This window comes from Microcebus murinus, chromosome 6 (genome assembly GCF_040939455.1).
Source record: "Microcebus murinus isolate Inina chromosome 6, M.murinus_Inina_mat1.0, whole genome shotgun sequence".
Classification (NCBI taxonomy): Eukaryota; Metazoa; Chordata; class Mammalia; order Primates; family Cheirogaleidae; genus Microcebus; species Microcebus murinus.
Window position 1 is genome coordinate 109828615 of NC_134109.1, and position 15314 is coordinate 109843928.

At 42.5% G+C, this 15314-nt stretch overlaps 1 protein-coding gene across 5 annotated transcripts in view; it reads right to left on the bottom strand.

Annotated features, from left to right (window-relative positions):
- SIN3A (SIN3 transcription regulator family member A) overlaps nucleotides 1–15314 on the bottom strand; it is a 73695-nt gene that overhangs the window by 8442 nt on the left and 49939 nt on the right. For all 5 annotated transcript variants that reach the window (XM_012735410.2, XM_012735416.2, XM_012735409.2 and 2 more), the window contains 6 exons: nucleotides 14948–15131; nucleotides 12756–13329; nucleotides 9480–9649; nucleotides 4771–4944; nucleotides 2100–2192; nucleotides 766–860 (listed from right to left, as the gene is read on the bottom strand). In XM_012735410.2, the coding sequence (XP_012590864.1) occupies nucleotides 766–860; nucleotides 2100–2192; nucleotides 4771–4944; nucleotides 9480–9649; nucleotides 12756–13329; nucleotides 14948–15131 (1290 nt within the window). The remainder of the gene's footprint in view (nucleotides 1–765; nucleotides 861–2099; nucleotides 2193–4770; nucleotides 4945–9479; nucleotides 9650–12755; nucleotides 13330–14947; nucleotides 15132–15314) is intronic.

Consider the following 15314-nt stretch of genomic DNA (forward strand, 5'->3'; position numbering starts at 1 on the left):
AGGACTAAGACTGCTATTCTTTGAAAGGCCTGCTTGTAAGACTGGCCCTTGGCTGGGGTCTGGGATTTTGGATTTGGGGGAACCTTCCACCATACTCTAAATCATGTTAGTGGCTCACTGTACCTAAACAGGTTTTGTACAAATTATTTGGCTTATGTTGAAACCTGCTCTCCTTCTGAGAGTTTGGAATTTTGGTATATGCTAGGCACAGGGTGTCTGTATGACTCGAATTCAATAAAAACTCTGGCATAGAATCTCTAATGAGCTTCCCTGGTAGACAAGATTTTATGTGTGTTGTCACAACTTGTTGTTGGAGGGATTAAGAGCGTCCCGTGTGACTCCACTGGGAGGGAACTCTTGGAAGCTTGAGCCTGGCCTCCTCCAACTTTGCCACAGGCACCTTTTCCCTTTGCTAATTAATTTTGCTTTGTATCTTTTTGCTGTAATAAATCATAGTTACAAGTATGACTACATGCTGAATCCTGTGACGACTCCTCCATCAAAACTTGGAAACTCCAACATACATTCACATCAAATGTAGGGAAGTAATTGCCGATTCTTTAGAGCTCTCACCTCCCTGATGCTTTCACATATGCTCCAGGTAAGCCCATGTTGTAACAGCCATACAAACCTTGAAATAGCATCCTCAGCAGATAGAACAAATGAAGAGAATATGTGAAAACCAAGAATCGGAAGATAATTTAACTCTCCATTCCTCAGCCATGTACAAATACATAATGCTGACAGGTAACTTGCCTCACTTACCGTGGAAGAAATACTGGTTTCTGTGCCAGATGTTCACGAAGCTCAGGAGAGGTAGTATCGGAATTCATGTATCGCTCCACATAGTCTGACCAGCGCTAGGATAGTAAACACAAAACAGAGGTGGAGGGAAATCACAAAAACTGAGCTTCATCCTAATCAGGTAGCACAGTAAATCCCATGACAAAAATGTCTGAAACTGATAAATTTCAAGATCAATAAAGTCCCCTTCTATAATGGCATCATGATTTTTAGTTGGTATTGGAACACTGATTAAAAATTCTGTTAGCAATACCACGTTTCTCTGACATGCTAAAGTTATCAGAAGTCATAAATGGTTAGAAGTTGGCTCACTGACAAGTTTTATTTCCCTATAGAGGGCTTTGTTAGAATAGAATGTATAGTGGCAAATGTCTGAAAATCAGTATTCTTCACATTAAAATATGGATTTCTGGCATCTCATGGGAGAAAAAAATTGAAAGATCTGGCAGCCACAAGCCAATATTCCCACAAAACAAGTCTCCTCACATATTGCCCTAATATCATGTATATGGCCTATGTCTCCTATTTGCATTACTTGCCAGAGTTAACCATGATAATCACATTTCTCTATCTACTCTGTGGGTTGGGAACTTCTGGCTTCATCTGCCCAATAAAAAGTAAACATGACACAAAGGGTCAGGGTGACATTAGGAAGATGGCACCTCATTTGTTGCTTCTTTTTTTTTTTTTTTTTTTTTGAGACAGAGTCTCACTTGTTGCCCAGGCTAGAGTGAGTGCCGTGGCGTCAGCCTAGCTCACAGCAACCTCAAACTCCTGGGCTCAGCGATCCTACTGCCTCAGCCTCCCGAGTAGCTGGGACTACAGGCATGCGCCACCATGCCCGGCTAATTTTTTGTATATATTTTTTTAGTTGGTCAATTAATTTCTTTCTATTTTTGGTAGAGACAGGGTCTCACTCAGGCTGGTTTCGAACTCCTGACCTTGAGCAATCCACCCGCCTCAGCCTCCCAAAGTGCTAGGATTACAGGCGTGAGCCACCGCGCCCGGCTTGTTGCTTCTTATACTTCAGGAAAACAGGAAAGCTACCAACCACAAGACTTCGTAAGAGGAGATATCTCCACTCAGTGAAGGATGAGGTTAACATCTGTAGCCAGGCAGCCCTGCTATTCAGTGGAAGACACGGTTGCAATGACCTATACACTTGAAGCATCCAGGTCCTAATCCTTAAACAAGCCTAAGGTAGCTTAGGCTTTGAGCAGATAAGGTGACTGGGCAAACTCTCAGGACACGCCAGCTCTGACCAACATAAGGGCTTTGTGTATACTTCCCCATACCTCTGCTTCCACGGGGTCATCAGAGTTCTCCTCTTCTGTGTCCAGAAGCTCAATGGTCAACTGAACCTGGCCTTGGCTCTGAACGAACATAAGCTGCAAATAAGGAACTGAGCGTAAACAACAGGCCATCTCCAAACATATCTTTTCAAGGGGTTGGAGTGGAGGGGCAATAAAGTTATAAAACTTCACTCCAATGGAAGACATGAGGAAGATACTCAAAAGCCTGGGAAGCCAGTGATTAAAAAAAAATGGCAGAAGTCCAATCTTGCTACCAATAAAGTGAAATATGTTAGAACAAAAAGTACCATTTCATGTTTCAAATGTCTTTAATTAGCTAAAATAATTATCAGTGCCAGTAAAGAGTGCTTTAAAAAACAAGTATTTTGTTCATAAGAAATATGGCATATGTAGCCAGAACCATAAAATGTCAATGACTTTTCAATTGATAATCCCACTTCTAGGACTTCATGAAAAGATATAAACAAGTCTAATGCATTAAGAAAAAAGTAACAAAGAAAATTCTTCATACCAAAGTTAAATGGAAAACACCAAATGCAACAAAGATGAACAAGTGCATTTATACTGCAATAAAGACTACACAAGAAATCAAAATGTGCCTTGAGACAAGGAACCAAAAAAATGAACATATTAATAAGTGTTTCATTCTAATAGTACCAATTGTATATGAAGTTTTTTTTTTTTTTTTTTGAGACAGAGTCTCGCTTTGTTGTCCAGGCTAGAGTGAGTGCCGTGGCGTCAGCCTAGCTCACAGCAACCTCAAACTCCTGGGCTCGAGTGATCCTTCTGCCTCAGCCTCCCGGGTAGCTGGGACTACAGGCATGCGCCACCATGCCCGGCTAATTTTTTATATATATATCAGTTGGCCAATTAATTTCTTTCTATTTATAGTAGAGACGGGGTCTCGCTCTTGCTCAGGCTGGTTTTGAACTCCTGACCTTGAGCAATCCGCCCGCCTCGGCCTCCCAAGAGCTAGGATTACAGGCGTGAGCCACAGCGCCCGGCCTTATATGAAGTTTTTGAAATTATGAGTTCTGTTAATATTATTTGTGTGATTAATAAAAATAATCCATACTTAAAAGCAATACACTGATAGAGGCAAACAAGCCATGTTTTGCATAAAACAATAATCAATGGCGATGGCAGATGGACTCCCCTTGCAGAACCCTGGGATACTCAATACCTTCCTCAATGGCCTCACCCAAGGCTTTCTGCAGACAAGATAATTTATCATTAGAATCACAAGGAGAAGAACACAGCTGGAAAAAAACTCAAGAATTTTTTTTATCTCAACTTTCATTTTACATAAGGAGAAAACTAAAGCCCAGAGAGTTTTGATTTCTCAAGGCCACTCACTAGTTAATAAGCACACAAGACCAGATGCTAGATCTGGCTCTCAGTGTTCTTTCAAAGAAGACTTAAAAATTCCTATCTAATAATAAAATTTACAACCTGACAAGAATACAAACACAGCTACTTCCAAAATAGATTTAAGGGAAAAAACTCCCACATTTTAAAATTTACTTTCTTTTTTAAGAATTGCAAAATATGTCACACAGTATTCACGATAGGCTTTCATTACACAATTCCCATACTGGGTTGGACATCTAGGTTATTTCCAACTTTTATGATTAGCCATTATAATATAATGGTAAAAAACTGGAAACATTGGCCAGGTGCAGTGGCTCACGCCTATAATCCTAGCACTCTGGGAGGCCAAGGTGAGCGGATCATTTGAGTTCAGGAGTTCAAGACCAGCCTGAGCAAGAGAGAGACCCGTCTCTACCAAAAATAGAAAAAATTAGCCAGTCATGGTGGCACATGCCTGTAGTCCCAGTTACTCAGGAGGCTGAGGCAGAAGGACTGCTTGAGCCCAGGAGTTTGAGGTTGCTGTGCGCTACACTGATGCACTCTAGCCAGGGCAACAGAGGGAGACTGTCTCAAAAAAAAAAAAGAAAAAAGAAAAAGGAAACAATGTACCTGTTCAACAATACAGGCATTCTCTATAAAGTGACCAGGTGTGGTGGCTCATGCCTGTAATCCTAGCACTCTGGGAAGCCAAGGTGGAAGGACTCCTTGAGCCTAGTAGCCTAGGTGACAGAGTGAGACCTGGTCCCTTTAACAAAAATAAGATAAAATTGATAGTTGTCTGCATTTTCTTTCTGTCTCTCTCAACAGGGTCTCACCCTGTCACCTAGGGCTAGAGTATAGTGGCTCACTTTAACCTGAAACTCCTGGGCTCAGCAATCCTCTTGCCTAGGCTTCCCCAGAAGTTGGGACCACAGGTATATTCCACCATGTCCAGCTTTTTTTTTTGGTAGAGATGACGTCTTGCTATGTTGCTCAGGCTGGTCTAAACATTTTTCAACAGTAATATTTACAAAGCATTATAATATGAAAAATGTTCAGAGAAAAAGAATATAAAATTATAAAAATCATAAACAACCAATTTTTTTAAAAGGCAGAGGAGAGACAGTTACTTTCACTTTTTCCATATTCTTTGTATTTCTCTGATGAGCTCATTAGAAACTCTAAAAACCTTTAGGAGTGGAATCCCTGGGTCAAAGTACTCTGGCTTTAACTTTTAGTTCAGAGAGTCCTAACAATTTATACTGTCACCAGTAAAGTCTTTGGCTGCAAGAGCAACTCTCACCTTAAAGCAATTCTCATCTGACATAAGCTGCTCGGCTTTCCGCTGATATGTTGATTCCAGAAGGCTCCTTGAAGTCTGTGTGTTCAGCTGGCCTCCAGTGGCCCCATTATTATTTTCTGCCAGGTAAAGATCAGTAACCTGCACACAGATCTCATCACTCACAATGTGCTGCAGCTAGAATCAAGCCAAGGCAAGTTGTTAGCGAACCAATAAACCATTCCTCCCTATTATATAGTCAACCTTCCTTTGATCCAGTCATTCAACTCAAAAAAGGAGTGTGTGTGTGGGGGGAGTTTTGGTTGTTAATTTTAGAAAATCAATTACACAAACCACTGTGTGCTCATTTTCTTGGAGAATAACCAAGCTAAGATCTTCAACCATATCAGTGGTCCCTGAGTAAAACTTTCAACCTATTTAAAAGCAAAACCAGGTCACTCAGGTTAATGTGTCACTTTTTAAAAATTCTAAGGATCTGTATATAAATTTCCATGGCTCATTTGATCCTCACAACCACCCTGAGAAGCAGGCTGAAGAGGGAGGGATGTGTGCTGTTATGAGCAAATTCACACATCAGATGGGAAAACTCACTGTTTAAGCTGGGGTAAAGAGGAGCCTTGGAGAACCCCCAAAGCAAGATCCATGTTTGTATTCCCAGCCCAAGTACAAAGCCTGGAACTCATTAGGTGCTTAAGAAATGGCTGCTGAATTAATTGTCCAGGGAGGCTCAGATGAAGGAGCAGAATGGGGACTAATAGTGTAGGTTTCCTGATTGCTAGGCCAGCCAATACTCTTTATAAACACACCACCTATTTTTCTACATCTGATACAAAGTGTAGAATTTAAGGCATACATAATGTTAATTAACTCACTCTCAATAAAGGCCAGCCATGCAATCCTGGCTCACTATTGATAACTTTTTTTTTTTTTTTTTTTTGAGACAGAGTCTCGCTTTCTTGCCTAGGCTAGAGTGAGTGCCGTGGCGTCAGCCTAGCTCACAGCAACCTCAAACTCCTGGGCTCAAGGGATCCTGCTGCCTCAGCCTCCCGAGTAGCTGGGACTACAGGCACGAGCCACCATGCCCAGCTGATTTTTATATTATATATATTAGTTGGCCAATTAATTTCTTTCTATTTTTATGGTAGAGACGGGGTCTCGCTCAGGCTGGTTTTGAACTCCTGACCTTGAGCAATCCGCCTGCCTCGGCCTCCCAGAGTGCTAGGATTACAGGCGTGAGCCACCGCGCCCGGCCAATATTGATAACTTTTGTGACAGTATTATTTAACTACCTAATTGACTAGAAAGTTGAACTTTTCAGTTAATAGACAGACAATGAATTCCCATTCTAATAGGTCACACGTTATGTCTATTTGAAATAAAAATTCCCCCAATGAAACTTCACCCATCAAAATGACAGGAAATGTGAAAAACAGATACAAGAAGAAAGTAAAACATTAATTTCAGTATCAATTTATCTATTTTGCTTTAACATTTTCATAACTATCAAGCCATCTTATTTTTAGAAAGGTATATTCTTTTTGAAGTGTAACTATGACAGCTACTTATTTTAACATTAAATAAAGTCTTAAATGACATGTGTATTAGTAGATAACTGGACACAGGACAAGGTCAAAAGGGTGAGTGATCTGTGGTAGTAGAAAGGGCACTATCTACAGCAACTGCAGATAGTTAAATAAGTTACAATCAAATGGATTCTGATACAATCATTAAAATGGTGCTTTTGATGACTTGATAACATAAGGAAAAGCTTAAGATACAGTGTTTAAGAGAAAAACAGCATAGTGAAAAAGTATACCCGAACATGATCTCTACCATATAATAATTCTCCTGCTTTATATTTTGTCAAAGTAAACTGTCACTGACTCCTCACCCATGTCCTCCTTTTGGATACCTGGCCCCTCCTTGAGTCTTTGGAAAGGGCAGCACTGTAAGTCCAGAACAACTAGGGAAATCCCACCTCCACGCTAAGCTGGTCATATTCTCTCTCCTGCTAATTTGAAATGACACACAGAGAGTGCCCGGTAGACTTCCTACAGAGGAGTGTTTGTATGGAAAGGTCAGGTAATGCTGTGCCAGAGGCACCATCATGGCAAGCGAAAGTCTTAGAGGGCTGCAGAAGCCTAAAATACGTGCCAAATGTCCACACAAAGAGAGAAGCATGCAAAACAGAAAATAAAAATTCACAGTGCCATTTTTACATCGTGTGGCCATATTTTTAGTTCTGTACTTAGATGTCGGTGTGACTGCCTATTCTATTCTCAAAATGAACCCCTCTTAAATGAGCCTGGAAAAGGTAAGATAAATGTATGGCTTGACTTGGAAATGTACATTCTACCCCCTACCAGCAATGAAGTCTGTGGGGAATACCAAATGAGATAAGGAGAAGGAGAGCAGAGATGCCTCCAACTGAAGGGGTTAAGACGAGAAGCTTGAACATGTTTTAAAATCAGTGATTCTGACCGGGCGCAGTGGCTCACGCCTGTAATCCTAGCACTCTGGGAGCCCAAGGCGGGTGGATCGTTTGAGCTCAGGAGTTTGAGACCAGCCTGATCAAGAGCGAGACCCCATCTCTACCAAAAGTAGAAAAAATTAGCTGGGCCTGGTGGCGCATGCCTGTAGTGCCAGCTACTCAGGAGGCTGAGGCAGAAGGATTGCTTTAGCCCAGGAGTTTGAGGTTGCTGTGAGCTAGGCTGACGCCACGGCACTCACTCTAGCCTGGGCAACAAAACGAGACTCTCTCAAAAAAAAAAAAAAAAAAAAAAAAAACCACCACCTCAGGCTTATGAAAAGTTTTAATGGACTTCTTTGAAAGTTGCTGTACTGGTGGCATGAAAGACTTTGTTCCTAGTTATAGCAGCAGCAAACTTATCAGCAGAAACACAAGCACAAGATAATTAGAGTCTAAATTTTATATAAGTTTAGAGGAAGTTAACAGGGATTAGTCTCTGAAAAATTATGTCCACAGCTGACTGCATCCACATAATGATTTCTGTCAGTCACCATCTAGACCCTGTATGAGAAGGCCTAAAAACTTCTTCAACTTTTAGGGAAAAACTATCTGCCTGACAACTTTCCCCAAGCAACCAAGATTCATTATGTGAAGTGCTCTTCCTCAATCCTGACAGGATACTGTGACTCAGGTACAGAGGCATGCACCCTTCCAAAACCAAGAAAAGCATGAGTACTTTCCAAAGGATTCAACATATAACCCAAGAGAACACTAACCAACAAGTTTTTCCTTCCATAGTGGCAGTGTGGGCTCCAGAATTAGAATTTGCTTTTTAGAAGTTTTCACGTTTAAAAGGAGTACACCACCTTTCCCACTGGCTGTGCTATGGAGGGCTGTAGGCAGCCATGGTGCCCAGCTGGAATGGCATCACCCTGAAGCCCCACTTTGACAAGGACTGGAATCATTACCTGGCCGTGTGGTTCAACCAGCCACCTGGCAGATGCAAGACCTGCAAAAGCTGCCACGTTGCCCCACCCTTGTGTCTGGATCCATCTAGCTCATAGTAAGGTAACCCATGGGGAGGATCACACCAAAGTACAAGCTGGCAGGGGCTTCAGCTTAGAAGAGTTAAGGGTGGCTGGACCACTGGTATTTCTGTGGATACAAGAACAAGTCCACTGAGTCCCTGCAGGCCAAGGTTGAGCAGCTGAGGGAGTACCGCTTCAAGCTCATCCGCTGTCCCAGGAAGTCCTCAGCCCCCAAGAGGAGAGAGTTCTGCTAAAGAACTCAAACTGGCCACCCAGCTGACAGGGCCAGTACTGCCCATACAGAATGTCTATAAGAAGAAAGCCAAAGCCTGCACTGTGGAAGGAAAGAATTTCAAGGCATGTGCTAGTCTTCACATGGCCCGTGCCATATCCAGGCTCTTCGGCATATGGCCAAGAAGGGCAAGAAGAGCCAAAGAAGTTGCAGAACAGGATGTTGAAAAGAAAAAATAAAGCCCTATTGGGGACTGTAATAAAACAGTAGTAAACCTGGGTCTCAAAACCAAAACAAAAATTCAAAAAAAAAAAAAAACGTAGCACACCGACAATAGACCCTGATCTCTTTGGGAGTTCAGAACTCAAGTATGAGGAGTAGAAATCTATCTGTTACAAGCTATTTGTTTAAAAGAACAACATGTTTAGAAACTCCCATGGTGCTGCAGGAACAAAAAACCAATCACAAATGTAACAGAGGGAACCTCAGATGAATGAGGTAGACAAAGTATTGTAAGAGCTGTTATATAAAACCTTTCCTGTAAAAAGAATTTCAAATATTAAATGAAACAAGTGCATAGAATTACCAACACCTATGGAAGAGGCAATGTTACACGCTGTGTGCTCATCTTGTCAGACCAGGTAATATATGGACCAGAAGGGCAGGGAGCTGGGGTCAGGACCATTGTACTCTTTACAGGTGGACAGCAAGAAAGCATCATAGGGCAGGCCCCTACTGAAGGCACAAGGAGAAAAGTAAAGGGGCCAATTACATGGCAGAAACACTCCCACTTTGTTAACATAGGGAACATAACATCACATTAACCTCCTCTTCCCCTCTTCAGAGCCATATGTTCATTAACCTTGTTATAGGACAAAGCTGACTTTCCTCTTGAAACAGAAATCTTGACTTTTCTTTGCCTGATCCATCTTCAGGTAGAGTTTTCTCCCCTCACCCACTCTGGCCTCAACCATGCCCTCACCTGTCTGACAATGCTCTGGATCAGTTTGTCCATGGTAAAGGCAATGTAGGCATGAATGGTGAACATCTCTCTCAGTGAATCTTCATACTGTGATGAGTCTATGTTGCCATCCAGCAGGCTCCGCACCATATCCAGGAATGCTGGGTAATAATCTTCTACATCAACATCCACTGTGGGAGAGATGGGATAAGTGAGGCCTTACCCTGCTTAGACAAGACTGAAGATAGAGTGCAGGGCAAATCCTATAGCTGGCCTAAATAACATTGGAAGGAACAAACACTAGGTATTCAAAACATACTCACTCAATCTACTATACACAGAGATGAAATCTCACAGGTAGCTAAAATTACTAGCACTGACTACCAGAGGAAAGTGACTTTGCAACTTTAACAGTGGCTCCTAACATTTTGACTGACCATGCTAGAAAGATGCTTCTTTATAGAAAGACACTTCTTTACAGTACTACTGGCTCTGTGTGACAGAAGAGGAAAATATCCCAGGGAAGCCAGTCCTTCAAAAAGTTGTTGGCTCCTCTGCTGAGAGAGGAACCTGCTCATCCAGCCTACACAAGAGCATTCTTTACCTGGGGCACTTGCTCCTAAAGCTATTTCAATGAAGCATAAAGTTCAGATGAGAAAAGGCAGACACAGCCATACCCTAGCACTGGGAAACCTCTTGGGAAGAGAAAATAGGAGCACAAATTAAATCCTCTATGAATAATGAAGTAATCTGCATTTGTCAAAGTCCTTTTTTTTTTTTTGAGACAGAGTCTCGCTTGTTGACCAGGCTAGAGTGAGTGCCGTGGCATCAGCCTAGCTCACAGCAACCTCAAACTCCTGGGCTCAAGCAATCCTTCTGCATCAGCCTCCTGAGTAGCTGGGACTACAGGCATGCGCTACCATGCCCGGCTAATTTTCTATATATATTAGTTGGCCAATTAATTTCTTTCTGTTTATAGTAGAGACGGGGTCTTGCTCAGACTGGTTTCGAACTCCTGACCTCGAGCAATCCGCCCGCCTCAGCCTCCCAGAGTGCTAGGATTACAGGCGTGAGCCACCGCGCTGGCTGTCAAAGTCCTTTTGTTTAAAAATGGATTTGCAACATTGTACTTCACAAATTGCATTACATGATCTGTATTTGCTGTACATGATTCATTTCAACCACTAGCTAGAATAAATCTTATCAGTTGTTAAAGAGACACCTGGTAACTAGCAGAGGGCACAAGGAATGGTGAAACAGTCCTGCCTTTGGCTTACATAAAATAAGATTCATTCATATAAAGTTTGAAAACAGGCACATCTTATCTAATTTCTAGCGTTAGAAATCCAGATAGTGGCAAAAGGAGGCTATTGGGGTACTGGCTATGTTTTATGTTTTTTAAGAGACATAAAAACTCTCTCTGTTGCCCAGGCTGGAGTGCAGTGGCACAATCATAGCTCAATGCAATCTTGAACTTCTGGGCTCAAGTGATCCTTCTACCTCAGCCTCCTAAATAGCTAGTACTACAGGCAGAACACCATGCCTGGCTAATGTTTTTACATTTTTGTAGCGATGGGGTCTGGCTATGTTGCCCAGGCTGGTCTTGAACTCCTAGTCTCAAGTAATCCCCCATCTTGGCTGCCCAAAGTGCTGGGATTATAGGTGTGAGCCACTGCACCCAGTCCTTTTAAGAAACAGGGTCTTATTATGTCGCTGACACTGGCTTCAAGCAATCTTCCTGCTTCAGCTCCCCAAACAGCGACAGCTGGGACCACAGCCACACCCTACTACAACAGCTTATCTGCGTTTCTTGATCTGTTTTAAACATACGTGTGTTTATGCTGTAAAAATTCACTGAGCTGTACAGTTCTCATTTGTATACTTTATATATGTTGCACTTCAATAAAAATTGGCTAAAATGAAAAAAAATTACAAAAAACTCATCATCAACTAACTGGTTACCTGTATGTACTGGGGAAAAAAGGCTAAGTGTAAAACTCAGTCTATGTCCATTTATCTGAGGTGTGATAGAATCATTTTAAAGATAGGGACAATAGGACAATTACTGCTTAAAATAAGCAACTGGCTTGAGTTTCATCACAGAATATCACCTTATTCAGGCCCATGAAATAGGTATGAGCCTCTGAAATATGCTCTGATTGTGAAAAATGCCTTATGCCAGAATAAAGCTTTGAGTCCAAACCACAGACTTTTCCACACAAGCTATGTCATTGTGAGGGTTGGCTTTATCATTCAAGACCAAACTATGTAAGCCTTAAAAGCAGCAGGTTAAGTCAGTGGTGAAGCCAGGATTAGGCCATTTTATTTCTACTTTCTACCCAAGCAGATGGAATCACCACAAAGTGGTACAAAATTTGTTTCTTTGAAACTAGAACTAATCCAGACAAGGGCTTTTAGAATTAATTTGCAGTGTCACGAGCTCTTCAAGAGCTAGAAGGCTAGGGCCACACATGAGCTTCCTACATCAGCAAAACTTAAAAAAAAAAAAAAAGATGCACTCCTCAGATTGGCTATTTCCTCAAGAGTCCAAAAAGGCTTCGTGAAAAAGCTTTTGGTTCACAGCTCAAGTACCTAATTTATGAACTGAACTGTTATCTGGAAGCAGGCAGCACAGAATTACTTAAAGCACATGATGGCTTCCTTAACCCTTACTTATTTTCCTTTTCCTGAGTTTTCTCATCTTCGTCCCTGTTCTGCCTATTCTACTGTGTCTCACATCATCTCTTTGAGTTCCAATCTCCTTTCCATAACTATTTCTACTTATTAGGAATGAGCCATGAACCTTACTGGCTAAACAGAAGTCCTACCCAAACATATCTGAAAAAATTTCCATCTGGCTTAGGCATGGATAAGTAGGAATTCATGTTCTGTCATGGAGTGGAATGGACTGTGACATTTGAGTTCCTATCTGTCCTTGGACTCTGCAGTAACCCAAAGATCTGCCATTTGGGAAACTCATGGCAAATGACACCCACCCCCTACCTTGGTGTGTCCACAGTACTAATCACTGACTGTGTATCTAAGATGTAAGCACTGCACAGGGTGCTTTGCATAAAGCAACCACAGAAGGCAACAAGTAGTACCTCCATTTTACAGGTAAACAGGTCCAGAGAGTTTAAGGCCATACAACCAGTATATTGCAGACCTAGGATTTGAATCCAACTAGAGTTCTGGGGCCTGTGCTCTGTTCATAAAAGAAAGCAGTTTTGAGTCTAACTAGGCTCTGAGGTCCTCAACTCCACACATCCTCTGTAAACCAACAATTTAAGCACTCACTAGGTTCCTTGAGACGTAGCTGGATAGCAGGGCTGTCACTCTTGTCTCGTTTTATGCCTAGCACTTCCCGTTCCCACTCTCTCTCTCGGTTTTCTTCTTCAATTTGCCGTTCAGCTTGGGAACAAATCCGCAGCAGCCTCAAGCACAGGATCTGGTGCAGTCGCATAAAGATATACCAGTTGTTATTGACATAGAAGAGGTTGTACACTTCATCCATCCCTCTTAATTTTTGAGCTGCAGTGTTACTAAACATTAGCTTAGACTTAGGGGGACTGCCCCCAACACCATTGTGCTTTTTAGCCGTCCCTGTGGTTTCATCTACATCCATCTCTTCTTCTTCCTCTTCTTCCACATCTGAGAGATCACCTCTCTGAGCAAAGAGCAGATCTGGAATGAAATGATGCATGATTTGCTTGATTTTGTATTTGTCCTCCTTCTGAATGCCTGTCTGCCTTTTCACATGGTGGATAATCAGAGCGGCAGCATCTTCCAGTATTTGTTTGTCTTCATAGGCAAGTGAGAGGTGCGGGCCGACAGGTACACCAGCATTCTCTTCTGTAGCCTGCTCTTGCCTCTGATAGGAAAGACACACAAAAGTATTCTGTGACACAGCTACGGCAACAAAAACCCTACCAGACTACACCAGAAGCACATTTCTTAACTATAGTGGATATAGTGGGACAGAACTGAGACCATTTCTTAAAATCCTAAATTAGGATTTATGGGAAGCTATGGTGTGAGGTCTCGGATTAACTTTAAAATACTTTCGGGATGGGGATGTAGAGGTTAATGATGTCACAACATTAGCAAAATGTGGATGATTACATTTATGTAAGAGAAATCATTCCCCCGCCCCCCAGAGTGCAATGGTGACATCACAGCTCACTGTAACCTCAAACACCTGGGCTCAAGCGATTCTCCCACCTCGACCTCCAGAGCAGCTGGGACTACAGGTGCCCACCTCCATGTGCAGCTACTTTTTCTATTTTTTGAAGAGATGGCTCTCAGTCTTGAACACTGCTCTTGAACTCCTAACCTCAAGCTATCCTACCCCCTCAGCCTCCCAGAGTGCTAGGATTACAGGTGTGAGACCCCCCTCCCCGGTCTTTTTTTAAGAGACAAGGTCTCAGCCAGGCGCCGTGGCTCTCGCCTGTAATCCTAGCACTCTGGGAGGCTGAGGCGGGTAGATTGCTCGATGTCAGGAGTTTGAAACTAGCCTGAGCAAGAGTGAGACCCCGTCTCAACTATAAACAGAAAGAAATTAATTGGCCAACTAATATATATAGAAAATTAGCCGGGCATGGTGGTGCATGCCTGTAGTCCCAGCTACTTGGGAGGCTGAGGCAGGAGGATTGCTTGAGCCCAGGAGTTTGAGGTTGCTATGAGCTAGGCTGACGCCATGGCACTCACTTTAGCCTGGGAAAACAAAGCGAGACTCTGTCTCAAAAAAAAAAAAAAAAAGAGAGACAAGGTCTCACTCTATCACCCAGGCTAGATAGAGTGCAATGGCACAATCACAGTTCACCACAACCTCCAACTCCTGGGCTCAAGCGATCCTCCCGTCTCAGTCTCCCAAAGTGCTGGGATTATAGGTGTTAGCCACTGCACTTGGCCAGAGTCTCGCTCTGTTGCCCAGGCTACAGCGTCAGCTTGGCTCATAGTAACCTCAAACTCCTGGCCTCAAGCAATCCTGCTGCCTCAGCCTTCCGAGTAGCTGGGACTATAGGCATGCACCACCATGCCCAGCTAATTTTTTCTATATATATCAGTTGGCCAATTAATTTCTTTCTATTTATAGTAGAGACGGGGTCTTGCTCTTGCTCAGGCTGGTTTCAAACTTCTGACCTCAAGTGATCCACCCGCCTCGGCCTCCCAGAGTGCTAGGATTACAGGGGTGAGCCACCTCGCCCGGCTGGATACAAAGTATTGTTTGCGGGAAACAGATGGGAGAAGTGGAAGAGGGAGTTGGGAGGTGTAAACTGAAAGCAGGATTGTAAATCAGGAAACTAGTCAATCAGCTTAAGTTAAAAGGTAAGGTTTAGATTTAAAATGGTAGAATCAGGAATAGAAAAGACTATGACAGTTTGAAGCAAGAATGAAGGTCTCACATTTAACAAAGGTTGTTTCCAGGCATCAAAGCTATGCTAAATAAAGACTAGAGTGCTCTCACAGATGTAAAAAATCCTGCTCACCTCATCATAGATACTCTCAATCTCATTGAGTAAGCTCTTAGACCTCAGGACCTTGGTGTCATTCTGTTTAAAGTTGATTCCCTGGTGGTCCAGGGACTTCAAGTAGTATTTCTCATTTTGTTCTCGCCACACCTTGTTGAAGCCTCTCTGAGCTTCTCGCCATTCTTCTTCTTTCATCTTCAACCTAGTGGAATGGGACAGGGGACAGAAACACCAACATGGGAATTCAGAGGGTTTAAACATGAGAAACATGCCAGGCTTACTGTATTTCCAAAGTCAAAATTATACTAGGTGTGTTGAAATTATTAACGTGGGATAAATGTTATCGAACCAGTCTTGTACTCTGTTACATGAGGAAATTACTTAT